This window comes from Schistocerca serialis, chromosome 4 (genome assembly GCF_023864345.2).
Source record: "Schistocerca serialis cubense isolate TAMUIC-IGC-003099 chromosome 4, iqSchSeri2.2, whole genome shotgun sequence".
Taxonomy (NCBI): Eukaryota; Metazoa; Arthropoda; class Insecta; order Orthoptera; family Acrididae; genus Schistocerca; species Schistocerca serialis.
In genome coordinates this window covers 470,026,646-470,045,677 of record NC_064641.1, presented here as the reverse complement: position 1 = coordinate 470,045,677, position 19,032 = coordinate 470,026,646, and the positions used below count along the sequence as shown (strand labels likewise).

The 19,032-nt window shown below is 44.8% G+C and overlaps 1 protein-coding gene across 1 annotated transcript in view; it reads right to left on the bottom strand.

Moving 5' to 3' along the window:
- LOC126475121 (ubiquitin-conjugating enzyme E2 W) overlaps positions 1–19,032 on the bottom strand; it is a 99,658-nt gene that overhangs the window by 79,917 nt on the left and 709 nt on the right. Inside the window, exon 2 of the mRNA XM_050102715.1 lies at positions 10,738–10,829. Coding sequence (XP_049958672.1) covers positions 10,738–10,829 — 92 coding nt within the window. The remainder of the gene's footprint in view (positions 1–10,737; positions 10,830–19,032) is intronic.

Here is a 19,032-nt window from a genome sequence, read left to right as displayed (position 1 = left end):
GGAGGCGGCGGGAAGAGCGGGGAGGCGGCGGGAAGAGCGGGGAGGCGGCGGGAAGAGCGGGGAGGCGGGAAGAGGGGGTAGGGTTGAGCGTGTGGGAGGAGGTAGGAGCTGAGTGAGCGGGAGGAGGTACGGGCTGAGTGAGCGGGAGGAAATAGGGGCTGAGTGAGCGGGAGGAAATAGGGGCTGAGTGAGTGGGAGGAAATAGGGGCTGAGTGAGTGGGAGGAAATAGGGGCTGAGTGAGCAGAAGGAGGTAGGGGCTGAGTGAGCGGGAGGGGGTAGATCGAGGGGGAGGGAGTAGGTGCGAGAGGGGGTAGATCGAGGGGGAGGGAGTAGGTGCGAGAGGGGTTAGATCGAGGGGGAGGGAGTAGGTTCGAGAGGGGGTAGATCGAGGGGGAGGGAGTAGGTGCGAGCGAGGGAGAGGGGGTAGGGGGTGCACAAGGTGTAGGGTGTGAGTGAGGGTAGGGGGGTGCACAAGGGGTAGGGTGTGAGTGAGGGTAGGGGTTGGCAGAGGGGTAGGGTGTGAGTGAGGGTAGGGGTTGGCAGAAGGGTAGGGTGTGAGTGAGGGTAGGGGTTGGCAGAGGGGTAGGGTGTGAGTGAGGGTAGGGGTTGGCAGAGGGGTAGGGTATGAGTGAGGGTAGGGGTTGGCAGAGGGGTAGGGGATGGCAGAGGGGTAGGGGTGTGGGCAAGGGGGACGGGGTAAGGGTGTGGGCGAGGGGGACAGGGTAGGGGTGCGGACGAAGGGGACAGGGTAGGGGTGTGGGCCGGGGTGTAGGGGTCTGGGCAGGGGTAGGGGTGTGGGCGAGGGGAAGGGGTTGGGGGTATGCAAGGGGGAGGGGGTAGAGGGGTGTGTGAGGGGGAGAGGGGTGAGAGAAGGAGGGGGGACGGGAGCAGATTGGAGTGGCAGGGGGGCGTGCGGGACGTAGACGGTGTCGTGGGTGGGGGTGCAGGGGAGACGGAGAGGGAGTGGGGTGAGGAAGAGGGCAGCAGGGGGGAGAGGGAGGGAGTGGGGTGAGGAGGAGGGCAGCAGGGGGGAGAGGGAGGGAGTGGGGTGAGGAGGAGGGCAGCGGGGGGGGGCAGAGGGGGGAGTGGGAGGGAGGAGGGCAGCGGGGGAAGAGGGAGGGAGTGGGGGGAGGAGGGCAGCGGGGGGAGAGGGAGGGAGTGGGGGGAGGAGGAGGGCAGCGGGGGGGAGAGGGAGGGAGTGGGAGGAGGAGGAGGGCAGCGGGGGGGAGAGGGAGGAGGAGGGCGGCAGGGGGGGAGGGAGCGAGCGGCGGTGGGAGAGAGAGAGAGAGAGAGAGAGAGAGAGAGAGAGAGAGCGGAGCGGCGGGGGGGGAGCGAGAGAGAGCGGGGTGGCGGCGGGGGGGGGGGGGGCACGAGAGAGAGCGAAGTGGCGGGGGGAGCGAGAGAGCGGAGCGGCGGCGGGGGGGGCAGCGAGAGAGGGGGGGAGCGAGAGAGGGCGGGGGGAGCGAGAGAGGGGGGCGGCGGGGGGAGCGAGAGAGGGTGGAGGGGCGAGAGAGAGCGGCGGGGGGGGGGGGAGCGAGAGAGAGCGGCGGCGGGGGGGGGGGAACGAGAGAGAGCGGCGGCGGGGGGGGGGGGCGAGAGATAGCGGCGGGGGGGGGGGCGAGAGATAGCGGCGGCGGGGGGGGGGGGCGAGAGAGAGCGGTGGGGGGGGGGCGAGAGAGAGCGGCGGGGGGGCGAGCGAGAGAGAGCGGCGGGGGGGAACGAGAGAGAGCGGCGGGGGGGAGCGAGAGAGAGCGGCGGGGGGGAGCGAGAGAGAGCGGCGGGGGGCGGGACTGGGTGAGAGCGGTGGGGGGGGGGGGACTGGGTGAGAGCGGTAGGGGGGGGGAGAGCAGCAGGGGGGTGGGAGTGGGAGAGAGAGATTGTTGGTTGGTCAGTTTGGAGTGAAATGGACTGTAATGCAATGTCGACAGTCCGATGAACCATTACGTGAGAAAGCAGGTGTGGCCATCAAAGTAAGGAAGTGAAAGGCAAATTCCGGAAAGGCTAAGTGTAACTAACACTAAAAAAGACTGAGATAAAAGGTCAGACAAAATACAGCACAGACAAATTCGGTCAAGACCTGGCATTAAAATCAAGAAATAAAAACTACTAAAGAGAAGAATAAGATGGGAAGGGTATAGGTCAGGGTGGGCCACTGATCAAGGCTGACAAGAGACACCTGGGGCAGAGGGGGTAGGGAGGAGACTGGAGTGCCCCACCAACCCCTCAGGTAATCAATGCAGCCAATAAGCCCTACCTGACATGGATGAATAGAAACTACCTTTGCAAGCAAAATGTAACACCAGATTAAGTATTAATAGGCCATCAGGAAGATTAAGATGCTGCATCAAATCACCCATGGGTCAGCCAAGTAGGGCTCATGCGAAGTCAACAGAGGATGGAGAATTTCTTTCGATAAGCACACGGGGAAAGATTTCAGGGGTCATGGTCTTATAAATTGTTTTCAGTTTGTTTGGGGAGATCGGGGCAGCCCATTCTGAACTTCCGTCTTTCAGCAATCATTGGCATATAAAACGAAGGTCAGTTGTGAGACCCCATTTTCCAGAATTGACATCCTTGTGGCCAGTTTGCCCAACTGGTCAGCTCATTCATTTCCCAAACTCATAACATGACCGGGGGTGCAAATGAAAATGACTGTCTATACAATTTGATGGAGGTCAGAGACAAAATCCTGGATAACAGTAACCAGTCTGTGATTAGGGTAGCACTGGTCCACAGTCTGAAGTCCGCTAAGGAAGTCACTATGGATTAGGATACTCTTGTAAATGCAAGACTGAACATGGCTAAGGACTAGTCATCCATTTAGCAGTGAAGACACTATGGCCATTTGGTTGAGAGTGAAGTTCACTGCACCATGCATGTGTGTATGCAATGACTGTTCATCCATTGACTGTTGAACCATCTGTGAATACCACTTCCCATCTGGATACATTTCAAGGGCAGGCAAGACTAGGCAGGGAAAAATTTTAAGTTCTATGAATCTTTTGGCCCAAATGAAACTTTGAGACAAATCTGAGGTCGGGGCACAAGCCATGGGGGCAGATGCGATTGCTCACTGACCAGAGGCAACAGTTGAGGAAGCTGCAGTTCCGAACAGACACAATGGAGGTGTTGAGAGATTGTAAACCCAGTTCTGGGCCGCTGTTATGGGAGGTGGAGCTTCCTTCCAGGAAAAAAGACATGGTAGTTGGGATGTTCAGAGATACAGAAAATACATGTAGCATAATTCAGCTGCTGTTGCTGGCACTTGATAGGTAATGGAGGAACTCTACTGATAGGCTGTTCACAAGGCTAGTTCAGAAGGCTCCTGTCGAAAGACCGACCTCAAAATGATGAATGGGGTCCTGTACCCACAGTAATGAGAGTGATGCTGAACAATAGGCAAGACTCCTATAATCAAGACGGGACAGAAACAGGGATTTATAGGAGCCACAAAATGGTAGAGCGATCTGCACACTAGCTAGTGTTATTGAGGCAGCAAAGTGTCTTGAGGTGTCATCGGCACTTTCACTTCAAGTTGGCGAAGATGGGAAAGCCACATCAGCCAGGAATCAAAGACCAGCTGCAAAGAGTGGTGCGTCTTAGCTACCAAAAACTGATTGTTTAGGTAAACTCTCGGCGTGGGTGGGCAGTATGATGGCGACCGAACAGTATGACACGAGTCTTGGCAGCTGAAACTGAAAGCCATGGGTGACAGCATATGACTGCACCTTTTGTATTGCGCCCTGTGGACACTGCTCAGCATCACCCATGTTAGAGGAGTAACAATAAAAGCAAGTCATTGGCCTGTAAGGGGGCAATACCGAAGACCCCACAGCTGCCACTAAACCACTGATGACCAGAAGGAGGGGGGCCGCTCAGCCCAGAGAAATGCAGGAGCCCGTTCTCTAGGATGTTGGGGGTACTGAGTAAAGCACCCACTTGAACATGGGAAGTTCTTGGGAAAAAAAAAAAAAAAAACAAAAGTGTGGGCCCCGGAGCCCACACTCATGTTAACATAATAAGGATGTCATGTCATGAGCCTTCTGTAGGTAAAAAAAAAAAAAAAAAGATAGTGATGAGGTGCTGATGAAGTGCAAAGGCCGTCCGGCTGGTTGACTCCAGCTGAATCAAATTATCAGCAGTGGAGCGGCCTTTGCTGAAACCGCCCTGAGATGCCGCCAAAAGGCACAGAGACTCAAAGAGCCAACACAGCTGCTTGCTCACCATGCAGCTTACAGAGAATGTTGATAAGGCTGACTGGGTGATATCTATGTCAAGGGGGTTCTTACCCGGTTTCTGTACCGAAACTATCCACTTTCTCACCACTGAGATGGGAACTCGGCCTCATTCCAGATCCGTTTAAAGAGGGCGAGGATGTGACGCTGACAATCCACTGAGAGATGTTTCAACATTTGGATTTGGATATAATCTGGCCCTAGGGCTGCATCAGGGCACTGGGCTAGGGCACTGGAGAGTTCCTACTCAAAGAATGGAGCATTATATGGCTCCAGGTGACAAGTAGTAAGAGAAAAGCACATTCGCTCCACCCTCAGTGTCATGAGCCGAAAGGTGGGGTCATAGTTTTCAGATGCAGATGCGCGAGCATAATGCTCAGCAAAACGTTCGGCAATATGTCAGGATCAGTATAAACAGCACCTCTAAAGTACTTGATAGACCTGCAGGGGACTGGAAGCCGTAAAGGTGTCTGATCTTTGCCCATACCTATGATCCAATGATGGAAACATACCATTCACAGGATTCTTGCTTTTCTTGTTTTATGAGGTAGCAGACATGGGCACAGAGCCGTTTAAAAGTAATGAGGTGCTCCGGTAAAGGGTGCCTCTCATGGAGTTGGAGAGCCTGCCTACGATCTCTAATGGCCACAGCAATCTGTGGGATCCACCAGGGCACCATCTTCCAATAGTGGGATTCCTAGGAAGAGGGGATGGCTTGGTTGGCTGCCAAAAGAGCAGCTGCTGTTGTATGCTGAACAGCTGCATTGATACTGCCTTGTGGTGGGGAGCTAAGGGTGACAGCAGTGATGAATACATCCTCATCAGCATTACAGAGAACACATATGTGTAGGCATCCAGGGTTGCAATGCTGAGGGAGGGACAAGATTGTTTAGTGGTCACTGTCACATAGGTCGTCATGGACCTTACAGTGGATAGATGGTAGAATACGAGGGCTGAAAAAGGAAAGGTCAATGGCCGCTGAATAAATTCTGTGGGCCACACTGAAGTGCATGTTGGAACCAGAGTTCAAGAGGCAAAGATCAAGCCTTACCAGTAAAGATTCTATGTCTTTACCACACCAAGTGATCACTGTAGCACCAAACAAAGAGTTACGGGCTTTGAAGTCGCCCAAGACTAGGAACGGTGGGGGGAGCTGAGAGAGTAATGCAGACCGTACGTCCTGGGACATGACAGCATCAGAGGGAGACAAACATTACAATGGTAAAATCCTGATGTGTCCTTACCCAAACTGCCACAGCCTTCAAAGGTGTATCTAGAGGCACAAGGTCACTGTATATAGGATCCAGCAGATACGAGATGTGTTCAAAAAGAAACCGAACTTTTGAAATAGCGCATCAACCATCAGAGAGCGCACTGTGGATACTGAGACCACCTAGCAGCAGGTTTAGACAGCTAACTGCAATTTGCCTCATGTCACTTGGACAATTAGCCGCTGAAGTAAGTGTACAGCCTGCTCGTCGGATTAGTGCAATGAAGGAGCTTGAAGAACAATGTGTATGTGTGAAGTTTTGCTACAAACTTGGCAAAACTTTCACAGAGACATTTCAAATGCTTAGCCAAGTGCACAGGGAGAGCTGTGCGAGTTGCATGTAGTGCTACAAGCAGTTTAAACATTTTCAATATGGGAGAATGTCGGTCTGTGACAATTCCAAGTCTGGACGCCCTTCCACATCAACAGATCACAGCTATGTGGATAGCATTTGTGCTGTGATTCACGGAAATCATCATTTAACAATTTGGGAAGTTGCTGAAGAGGTCGGCTTCAGTGAAGGATTATGCCACCAAGTTTTGAGTGAAAAACTGTAGATGCATCATGTCAGTGCAAAATTCATACCACGCTTGTTGACAAGATCAGAAACACATCTATGTTGAAATGTGGGAGGAACTGCTTGCCACTGTTAACGACAATGAAAACTTTCTTGAGAACATCACAACAGGTGTAGAGACGTGGGTGTGATGAAAAACCTGCGCACTATCCCACAAAAGGTGGTCCAGGAGGCATTCCAAACCTGGAAGACACAATGGGAATGGTATACTGTCAGTAGAGGGGACTACCATATTTACTCGAATCTAAGCCGCACTTGAATCTAAACCGCATCTGAAAAATGAGACTCGAAATCAAGAAAAAAAATATTTTCCCAAATCTAAGCTGCACCTGAAATCTGAGACTCGAAATTCAAAGGGAGAGAAAAGTTTTAGGCCGCACCTCCAAATCGAAACAAAGTTGGTCCATTGTAATATGAGACACAATTTAGGTCGAATGAATGACGATACAGCTGTAGTAGTTTGTTTCGAGACGTAAGCTTAGCAGTTAAGCTTTACCAGGTAGCCGTTGCTATGCGTCAGGCACTCCGTCAGCATTTATACGGTTACCCTTCCTTTTTCACGTGCTTCATCTGGTTTGAATTGATTTGCTTATTTTTCTTTGATCTGATAAGTGCCGTTCTCTTTGTTATAGGAGTTTCCGTCACTCAAAGCTGAAAATGCGTTACTGTACTGTCACGCATTGTTTGTCGCATTCTGATAATGAGGGTTTACGGCCTGTCGCCGCTCGCGGCATGGCTTCTTTTGTGCACGCAACCGCCGCTTACAATTAAAAAAACAAAGAGAGGAATCGTTTCATTAGCGAAACAATGGCAAGAGACTGCTATTTGTTGTTACTTACACTGCTGCTTTCTTTGATAATGATCAACAAGAACCAAATAATAGACTGCGTATGATAGAAGATGTTCTGAACGAGAGTTTAGTGAAAATTTTTTCCATCTTTACAGACGCCTCTTTAGTACATTACAATCTGCACAGAAATTAGTCATCTTAGATTTAAAAATCTAGTCAATTGCTGTGCTTCATTTCTGACTGTGTCACTATTAGGCATAAAAATAATACGAATATAAACGTGACACAATATGTATATTCTTCCGCGTTTGCTGTTGTCTCACTCTAGTTTCGTAGTTTATTAGGCAGACGGGATTAAAATGAGATAGCAGCAAACACGAAAGAATACATGGCAAAATGTTTATATTCGTATTATTCTTATGGTGAAGAGAATACTGCATGTGATTCACAATTCATAAAAGTTCCTATTAGCAACCATTTCTTCGCAAAGGTAGGAAAAAATTCAGAACGCAGTGTTGGCCATATTGACAAACATCCCAAACAGTCTTTCCAGTTGGATTTTCGTAGTACATTGAAATGCTGCCACATTCGAGGATGAACAATACGGAATTTGTATTTACTTCGTTGGATAATGTATGAATATGCAGTGGTCGAAACTCGGGGCGGAGAAAAAAAGCTAGTCTTCCACCTTTTTTTTTATTTATTTACTGACACAGAGGTTTTGGTGCCAGTATTTATCTTTGTGCTTGCGAAGCACGCCTTCGTAGCGCTACATATATTCGACGACAGAAATTAGTTGTGGCGGTACCTAGCAACATTTTTCAGAACTTCCACGTACTTTGCACTCGATTCTAAGCCGCAGGCAGTTTTCTGGATTACAAAAACCGGAAAAAAAGTGCGGCTTAGATTCGAGTAAATATGGTATTTTGAAAGGGACAGTGCTTAAAATGTTAATAAGCAATAAAGCTGATACAGCAAAAGTTCAGTTTCTTTTTAAACACACCTTGTACATAAAAACTCCACCTGATACCCTCTCACAGTCGGTATGATTCTTAAAATAATCTCAGTGGCCATGAAGGGCGGGGGTCAGAGTTGCTGGATGGCGATACAGAATACAGCGTAAGTGCTTAAAAGCTGCCATAGCTCAACCAGTTGGTGGAAAAAATCTTTTGTAGTTCCACTGTCAGTTTACTGTAGGGGCATGAAGCGACCATGAAGGGGAGGCAGGCGGGGGGGGGGGGGGGGGGGAGGGGAGGCATGACCCAGGGTCATGTGCTACCACCTGTTGAGACGTCAGGGGATCCCACTGACACAGGTTCTGCAGCACACCGCCTGGGGTGATCTGGTGCCTCAGGGGCCACTGGGATTGCCACATTAGGCACAGGGTCATGGGGGCCGCCAGAGTTTCCTTCATCTCAGAGGACTACTTCTTGTCATTCTTGTCCTCCTCCTCCTCATAATATGGGGACTGAGAAGGTTTCCCTAAATTCCTTTCAGAGACCGAGAAAGAACGAGAAGTCCACAGCCAGCAACCTGTGGTTCCTTCAGTCACTGGCTCCTGTCTGGCTATAGAGCAGTATAAACCATGGAAGGTAGAGGCCCTCTGGACCTCTTCTTAGCTAGAGAAGCCAGAGGAGGATGACGCACCTCCAGCTAGGGGATGGGGACCAGAATCCCTGGCAGGTGGGGAGTCAATGCTCCTAAAGCGAGTGCAGTTTAAGCACCAAAGGGGCCTTCAGCCATCTGGGGGGCAGATATTAGTGGGCAGCTTTGAGGGCTCACTGTAAGAGGGGCAACAGATGAAAGCACTGTAAAAAGCTATAGCATACGACTGAGTCATTTGTATGGGATTAAGACACTCCTACTTTTTTCTGGCCTCTTGATATGTGAGCTTGTCCAGAGTCTTATACTCTTGGATTTTCTTTTTACATTTAAAGATGGAGCATTCTGGTGAACAGAGAGAGTGGAGCTCACCGAGGTTTACACAGGTGGGGGAGGGGCATATGGAATGTTCAAGTGCAGAAAACGTCCACAATCCCTGCAGACAGGGTTGCTGGCACAACGGGAAGACATAAGTCAGAAGTTTGTACATCCAAAGTGTTTCATAGGAGGAGGAAGATAAGGTTTCACGCCACACTGGTAGACCATCACCTTGACCTTCTCAGGCAACTTATCACCCTCAAATGCCAAGATGAAGGCCCCAGTACCATCTCTGTTTTCTCTTGGTCCCCAATGGACATGACAGATGAAGCGCACACCCTAGCTCTCTAAGCTGGCCCACAGCTAATTGTCATATTGCCAAAGATCACAGTGAAAGACGATGCCCCGGGCCATATTGAGACACTTGTGGGTAGTGACAGTCAGTCACAGGAATGTTACCCAACTTTTCACAAGAGAGTAGTGCCTGTGACTGGACAGGAGACAACATTTTAATCAGAAGGGAACCACCAGTTATCTTTGAGGTAGCTGCTACTTCCCATTATTTGCCCTAAACAAAAAGTAAAGACTTTGTTGCCAAAAAGGTGTCCTCGTCAGTCCTGGTACAAATGTGGTATTGGGGAGAGGATTTTGCCCCTTGTCATCTAGTCCTGTGTTCCTCCCACAGTGTTGCCAGGGAAGGGAACACATTGGGATCGTACTTTGTTGCATCATACGAGGCATTTCCATGCGAAGACAATGCTGGGGAAATGTGACAACCAGCAGGAGAAAGTTTAAGTCGCTTCATGTGCGAACTATCTGCCATGGTGTCACCCACTCTGAATGGGGGCACTCCCCAAGGGTGCCACCCAGCCACAGCAATGGCTACTTGACCAGTAATCCACTACCGGGATTCCGCGTGCCCCTGTCATGATGGGCACATACTTCATGGCATACATGGGGGGAGTACAGTGGAGGCACCTACGGTATGAGCCCTGCACGTCAGGAGGCTACCATCGTGCAGGTTCTTGACAACCCTCCCCTCCCAATCACACAGTGAGATGGCTACCATGCCAGGATTTGGGTGCACGACAACCAGAAGGAAGGGTGCCAGGGTGGAAGGGCATGGAGACAGAACATACACCACAGTGGGCAACCTTCACTGCACAACACACACTAATGTAAAATGTGGAAAAGATGGCAGGTGAAACCCAATAATGGGCACAATATAATGGTTAATGGAAGGTGAAGATAACACCAAGAGCGAAACTGGAAATCGAGACCAAAATCATGAACAAATTCCACGATGGGTCTGCACCAAAAGGACCATCTGATTGAAAGTCAGAGCTGGTAAGAGATGGTCTAAGTGTAGGTTTGCAGCAAAGAAAGAGGATGCAGTGCTGCAAAGGCTGGGGCACCATGGTAGCCAAGCACACACTCACCAAAGAGCCGTGAGTGAGTGAGTGAGGGGTGGGGTGGGGAGGGGAGCTGTGAGTGAGTGAGTGAGGGGAGGGGAGGGGAGGGGAGGGGAGGGGAGGGGAGGGAGAGTTTGGTGGCAGCTCATAGAGAAAAAATAAGTGGTCATTTTCCACCATACTGATGAGCAGATGAGATGAAACGAAGTGATTTTTTATGTTAGAAAGGATAATATCACAATATATGAGGTGAGAGTTTTAAATTAGCAGTGTGTAGATTATTTAAACATTTCATTAATATAAAAAACTTGCAATTTGCACAAAGAAGAGAAGTTGAGAATACAGATCTCATGACAGAAGAGAAAGGAATGTGATAGAAGATTAGCTGGCAACTGGGAACAGTTTTTTCTACTTTTAAAAGTGGCTACTGGAAGTTCTTGGAATTGCATCTCTTTAAGAGAAGTACCGGGTTGTTGTAATAACTCTCCATGAAGTGTGATTTTGTTTTGTTTTTTAATACATTTGAACTTACTGATTGAGGTTCTGTCCTGCTCCTTCAGCATCTACAGTAACTCCTGGAGGGGGCTCTTTCATAAGTGACATAAGTTCTTTCTGAAGGCGTCTCTGAAACAGAAGATGGGAGTCAACTTTAGATATTTTCTTAACAGTTCTTAAGACACATGATGAAAGTTAAGAAATTAATCATCACTCATACAGTATAAATAATATAAAAACAGAAAAATGGTTCTAACTATTAAAAATTGATTGTTTTACATGGCTTCCCCAATTTGAGAAAGCCTGGCCCAAAAAATGACATGTGAAAGTCAAATCTCTTATCCACCAGACTTCTGCCTCTATGAAGACTTCCATGTGCCTGCTAATCACTACTTCCCATATAAATTACTACTTCCTATGTTCCTGCAAACAAACAACATTCTTGTCATCTGCATGTTTCATTTAATACCTCTAAATTCTTCACTATAATCCTCATTTTGCTTGGCTGTCTACGTTTAACATCATGGGTGCCAGCTTGATAGAATTTTAAAATTTTGTTGATGAATAGAAAACTGTAGCACCTATAGGAGAACATGGAATAGTTGCCACATACAACCAATGGAATCACAACTAAATGACTGAAATTTGAAAAATTTGGACAAATCACTGCTACGAAAAGCATATTTTATGACACAAGATAGATCTGAACTAAGAGCTTCCACACTTCACAACATGGAATGGAGTGTCTATTAATGAGACATTTTTGCCAATATATTTCTGTTCATACTAGCAGTCAAGTGACAAAAAGTGAAATGTCTGATAAGTGATGTGACAAACAAGTAGATCAAGCTTGTAGCATCACAAATATTGCATTGAGACTCTGACTATTCTGTAGGATGCAGACTATTTCTAGCACCACTATCTGTTCTTTCCTTACCGTGTTCCTGTTATGAATGGCATGCAGGAAGATTTATTGTCAGTAAACATCAGTATTAGTTATAATTTCTCATGTTTCATATTGTGGTCATTTTGCGAGGAAGTAATACGATGGCCTAACTTTTCCCAAAACATGCTTTCTATGAATTTCAATAGGAAAACTCTCTGAGAAGTACAATTCCCCTCTTGTAGAGTCTCCCACTGGAGTTTGTTGAACATTTCCACAACATTCTTGCAACTACTATACGATTCAGTGACATAATGTTCTAGTCTTCATCATGTTGTCTATCTTTATTGATCCAACCCGTGAAGGGCCCCAGACTGATGAGCAATACATAAGAGTGGTTGAACACATGTTTTATTTGATGAAGATTATTGCTACAAATCTTAGTCTGGCATGTTTTCTGACTACCTGTTTTATGTGGTCATTCCACTTCAGTTCACTCTGGACAGAATTTTATGGTAGTTACTAATTGTAGTGATTTGTTGCCAATAAAGTAATGTATTTCTTCACCTATTTGTGTTTAATATGTTGAGACTCAACTGCCAATTCCTACAACAATCAAAAATTCTCTGCAGCTCTTTCAGTTCGCTATAGTCTTCTGGTGTTGCTACCTTCTTAAAGACAACAGCATCATCTGCAAAAAGCCTCATAGAGCTTCTGATAGTATTCACTACATTAGCCAACATATACAGGGTGTACATAAAGTCTGGGAACACTTTCAATCATTTATTGCACAAGAACCAAACATTGTTCAGATATCATACACATGTCATTTTGAAGAGAAAACCTGAAAGTTTTTAAGTGCTCCTGGATTTTATGTACACCCTGTATATTGCCAATAGTAATAGTCCTACAATCCTTCCCTGGGGTACTATTGAAATTACCTCTGTACTTGTCAATTTTGTTCTGTTGAGTGGCAAGTTGAGTTCTTTCTGCAGTGAAGTCCTGAATCCAGTCATAATTATGGTTCACTATTCAGTGAGCTTGTATTTTTTTCATTAAATGACTGTGTGGGAGCGTAGTAAGGGCCTTTCTGAAGTCAAGAAACATGGCATCAACCTGAACGCCAATGTTTGCATCAACCTGAACACCAATATTTATGTTCCTCTGGATCTCATGGATGAAACAAGTGAGCTGAGTTTCACAACATCTTGTTTGCAAAATGCATGTTGATTTTTACAGACAATATTTTTGTTCTCCAAAAAGTCATAATACATGAACATAAAGCATGTTCCACAATTATAATACATGTTCTGTACAATGATATCCAATGCACAGCAGATAACGACCCCTGACTATGAACCTGATCAGGAAAATCTTATTTATCTTATCATAAAATTCACACTTCTGTGTACCACATAAGACAGGCATTACTGTATTTTATGATGAGCAGTTTATAAGTAGTAGCTACACCATACCACTTCCTATTCAATGACACTGGAAGTTTTGGTAAAGGTTCCTCCACAAGTCAGGGTCCAGTAACTTTAATTCTAGCACATCCTTTTTGGTAGCCTCTTTAACTAAATGATATGTGTGAGTTTGTTTCCTGCAATTCTGACATAGCTACACATCTGTAGAATCATGATCTACTTTCCCGTGTTTTAAAGCTACAAACCATGATGCAGTGGCTGTTGGGGACAGCTGTAAGTTAAATCTTGTAAACTCCTCAGAGACTTGCTGTAAATAAGAAAGAGTTGTGTACGCAGGACAGGAAGACTCTAAAAACTCGACTTGTTCACTACCACATGTGCATGTAGGTATAGACAGTTTGGCCCTTAATACATGACTGATCATTGTAAATTATTTCTAAACTCTGGAATTAGTTCCTCACTGAATAGTAATCATAAAATAAATGGGTCTTTTATGTCTTTTGGCCTGAAGGATAAATCTAAATGAAGTTGTGGGCTAGTGACCCTTCGTGGGGATGTCCATAATAATACTTGTGAGAGACGATTCAATGAACTCATTAGCGATTTCATCTCAAATCGTACTGGTCAACAGTGAACGTGTCACATCACTATTTCAAAGTTTGCAGGAAAAAATGAAGTTCCACATGACACCTCTTGAAAAGTACAATATTTTGGTTTTCTGACGATTTGTTGAAATGCTACAAACCTCTCTATATGACAGTATTTGTGAAAATGTTGTAACGAAAGAGAAAATTGAAAAACTGTAATAAAGAAACCAAAAGTGATAGATATCTGAATTTATTTTCAATTAATACTTTGCTCTCAACACTGTGAGACATGATTAATATATACACACTTCTGAGCTCTTTTTCATTTTTTGGAAAAATAAACTATGAAAATTTGTAACCTTTTGGAAAATTCAAAATTATAGTTTGAAAATATGGATAGTCACAAGATGTTAACTGTCTTGAGAAATGATAAAATGGAAGGACAGCTGTCAGCTATGACATTAATGCATGAAATTCTGGAACTGTCAAAATATCTGGACATAAAGATGAAAGAATGTGATATTTTTTGGCTATTTAGAAATTATTTTCTCCAAAGCCCCCATCCTAAACGCTCAAAAGTTTCATGGTACATTAGTTGGTCATTGTACTCAGGAAATGTACAATCAGAGTACAAAATGTTAGAAATTTTTTAGGTATACCTAGCTTTACTCTCAAGGTCAAAAAAATCATGGACATTTAAATACTTACTGACCACTCAATTTTAAGTAAATGTCATGTAAAACTGGTATTTATGAATCAAAATAATTACTTTACAACATTAAAAAGGAGTGAGAAACCATTCACAATTTTGTTCGAAAGCATTTTATAACAAAAATGACATATAGAATATTTATAGCCACCTTTCTTTTTACGATATTGTTCACTAATTATTATTGTCCTCTGTCATGATTTCACTTCTTCATGACTTTCCATGAATTAAAATTGCCTACAATGTAACAATCAACACTGCACTATTGAGAAGAGTTCATTTGGTGACAGCCATTTGAAAGCAATAGCAGGACCACAAAGTGTCAAAGGAGCAGCTCATGAGAGAGACTTATTGTCTGTCACAATCACCACTGATTGTCATACACACGAGAAATGATTTGGCTCACTGCAAAGTCTTTTAATGTACAGTGCGGTCTCTGCCTTTCACACACAGTAACAGGTTGCGTTTAATGGAGAACAGGTCTTGCAATGTATGTGATATTCTGGTATGCAACCCAGTAGTGACTTGATTGAATTCCTACCACAGGTTTCATAGCAGACCATTCTTTTCTCTTTTTCAAAACAGAAGTCCCTTAATGTACTTTCATTTAGAATTAAGAGTTTCAGGTTTGTTACTAATGTTGATGTGGTGTGTACAAATCCAGTAGCATCTCTCAGTTCAACAGTTTCTTGCTGGAGATTAAATATTGTTGCAAGATATCTACAGAGATCTCCTGCCCCTTCACATGCACTTTTTCCATGGCCAATTGCTGAAAATATCGATTTTTTTTCTTTCTTCTTAATTCCAGTACTACAGTCTTCACCAAGCTCATAAGGCTGAAAGCAGTTTTTAAAATGAGATGCTACACCATCAGACACATACACGTTTACAAAATGCATGGTCTCTAGATTCTGTGTCATCAATCATCATGCTGACAGCGTAGCATGCATGTGGACTGTCATGAATGAGATCGTCACTGGCAATAGCAAAACAGTGCGGTATTTCAAGGAAATGAGCATCCCACGAGAATACTGATATGTGTGATGTGTGCCAGTGGTAATTTCGAATTTAATTCTGCAAAGCAACTGACCAGTTCTCAGCAAAGTCGAAATGAAGAACTAATGTGTCAGTATTCTTGGATGTGGCTGATTTTACTTCTGCTATGACCCGTCTATGAATAATCGAGATATGAGGGTGAAATAATTTAATTGGATAGATATAAAAATTCTACTAACCAAGTGCCGGCAGAACCCACACATAAAAGCAAGTTATAATTAGGCTGGCTTTCGGAGCCTGTGACTCCTTCTTCAGGCAAAAGGGTTGAAGGGGAATAAAGAGGGGTGAAGGAAAAGAACTGGAGACATCTAGGAAAAGGAGTATATTTCAGGAGAGTTATTCAGAACCATGGGTCAGGAGAGACTTACTGGACGGGACAAGAAGGAAAGACTGATCATTGGAGACTGCATCAGACAAGATTTGAAAACCTGAGAGCTTAAAGGTGAAGACAGAATAATATGCAAGACAGAGATTACTGCTGAAACATCGTGCATGAGTTAGTAAGAGTGAAAAGCTAAGTGCATTGTAAGTAACAAGTGGGGGGTGAAAGATAGATGGGTAAGGCAATGAAAGATGTAGACAACTAAAACAGAGTGAAGAAAAGAGTAGTTACTGTGAAGAAATTCTGAGCTGGAAGAAATTAATGTAAATTAAGGCCACGAGAGGGGTGAGAACCAAGGTCATGTAGTGCTAGTTCCACCTGAGGAGTTCTGAGAAACTGGTGCCTGGGGGAAGAATACAGGTGGCACATGTGGTGAAACAGCCACCAAGATCACAATTACCATGTTGTAGAGCATGCTCTGCAGCAGGATATTGTGTATTGCCAGTACACACCCTCTGCCTATGACCATTCATCCTAATTAATAATTTGATTGTAGTCATGCCAATGTAAAAGACTGAACAGTGTTTACATAACAGCTGGTATATGAGTCGTTTTGCAGGTAGCTGTCCCTCTGGTTGTATAGGTTTTGCCACTTTGGTTCAAATGGCTCTGAGCACTATGGGACTTAACATCTTAGGTCTTCAGTCCCCTAGAACTCAGAAATACTTAAACCTAACTAACATAAGAACATCACACACATCCATGCCCGAGGCAGGATTCGAACCTGCGAGCGTAGCAGTCCCGCGGTTCCGGACTGCAGCGCCTAGAACCGCACGGCCACCGCGGCCGGCTTTTGCCACTTTCAGGGCTGGTATAGGTGGTGGTAGGAGGGTGCATTGGGCAAGTCGTGCAGTGGGTACAGTCACAGGGGCAGGAGCCATAGGGTAGGGTAGGGAGATGAGTGGTGTGCTCCAAAGGTTTTTTTTTTTAGGGGTCAGCAGTGCCAGGATTGGGTGTGATGGTTGGAACTAGGCTGGGGGTAATTATGTCCAATGAAGGCGAAGGTGAGGTGAGAATGGTGGTGTATCGTTGTACAGTATCTGCATCCGAACAAATATGTTTGCCTTGAATGTCAAGGCTGTATGGGAGGGAATGTCTGACATGGAAAGGATGGAAACTTCGAAATGTAAGTACTGTTGTTTGTTAGTAGGTTTAATATGGACAAAAGTGCGTAGCTGGCACCTGGTGACGACGAGATCGACAGCAAGGAAAGTGGCATGGGATTCGGAATACGACCACATGAAATTTGAATGGGAGAAGGTATTCAGAGATTCCAGGAATTTTAACAGGTCAGTCACACCATGAGTCCATATGGTAAAGATGTCATCAATTGTACTATACCAAACCAGGGCCTGTAGACTTATGTATCCAATGAAAGTCCCTTTTCAAGCGGCACAGGAAAAGGTCGGCATAGGAAGGGGCCATCCTGGTTCCCATGGCCGTATCCCTGATCTGTTTGTAAGTCTGCCCCTCAAAGGTGAAGTAGTAGTTGGTCAATATAAAAAGTTGATTAAGATGAGAACGAAGGACTTCATGGGTTTGGAATACGGTGGCCACTGACTGAGGAAATTTTCAACAGCAGACAGACCATGTACATAGGGATGTTGGTATAGAGGGAGGTGGCATCACTGGTGAAAAGCAAAGTGTGTGGAGGGAGTAGGACAGCCACGTATTTCAGACGACCTGGGAAACGGTTGGTATCTCTGATATAGGAGGGAAGTCTTTGTACTATGAGTTGCAGCTGCTGATCAAATAAGGCAGACAAATGTTTCAGTGTTTGGGGGGTGCTTTGAAGCCAGCAACTATAGGACGACCAGAATGATTGGGTTTGTCGATCTTAGGAAGAAGATACAAGGTGGGTCTGCGTCATTTGGGTGGGGCGAGGCATTGGAGACAAACATATTTGTTTGATGCAGAATCTTTACAGTAAAACACCACCATTCTTAGCTCAGTGAAGGAAGTATGCACACACATTTACTGCATAAATTTCAAACTTGTTTGTTTCACCATCAGCAGTGTCACAAGAAAGAAGTACACAGCAGAGATGGATCTGATTCTTTTATGTATATGTCAAGAGCCGCAAGATAAGTGTTGGTTGCAGGAGTGTGCAATGTGCCCTGGTGCTGAAATGACAACTGCTGAACCATTAATGACGTAACCTATGCACTGTGTGAGGAAGGAGAGTTGGTGAAGAACACAGTAGAGCCAGAGAAGTTTGTGAAGACATTGGGTCATCAAAGGAAGAGCTCACCTTCATATCTATAACAATGAAAGCAATCAATTTTTGACAAACTAATTTAATTGGATAGATATAATTAGGCCTATGACTTGTGCTTTTTTTCCAAGAAGTGTGCATCTTTTTTTCCTTCAAGGGATCTACAATAGATTATTGTTAGATGAAGGGCTAACTCAGCAGCAAATTCAGTATACAATCTTATAGAGATTCCATTGGGCCCTGGAGCTTTGTTCAGTTTCAATGATTTCAGCTTTTTCTCAATACCACTGACACTATTTCATCCATCTTTTCAGTACTATGAGGATTAAATTGGGGCAATTGTCCAGGTTTTCCTTTGTAAAAGAATATTTGAAAATGGACTAAAGCATTTCAGTTTTTACTTTGCTACCCTCAGTTCCAGTTCTTGTCTCATTCGCTAGGGACTGCACACTAACTTTTGTGCCAGTAAACAGTCTTTACATATGACCAGAATTTCTTTGGGTTTTGTAAAAGATCGTAACAGTTACTTGTCAAGAATAATACATATGTTGAAGAAATGTATCACTTTATGAGTATATAAAAACATATAATTTTTTCAGTGTGTTCAAATACATGGTTTAATACAGTGGGTGCAAAGCAAGAAAATGATATTTTTGTAATTGACAAGAAGGTAGTCAGAGTAATGGCAATGGTAGACATTCTACAAATCTTTTATTCATTAAATACAAGATATTAATGGAAATAATTCATATATTTTTGAGTGTGAGTTACATATTTTAGAACTACATAATGCAATTTTAACAATCCAAAGAGAAGACTATTAGGGCTATATTAGAACCTGTACGCTTCCACCCTTCTCACACACTAAGGGAAAAAAGCAGCCATGTTTATATGAGAAAAAACAGTATAACAAATTATCTAATACACCGACGGTACCTGTGTGACGTAAATTGTTAAGGAAAAAGCCGCAACGCCTCTTTTCGCCAAACCCATTTTATTCGTTAGAAAAACTGCTACAAATACCCAACACAATCATGACTACGCAACAAATATATTATGTAAATTTTCCTATT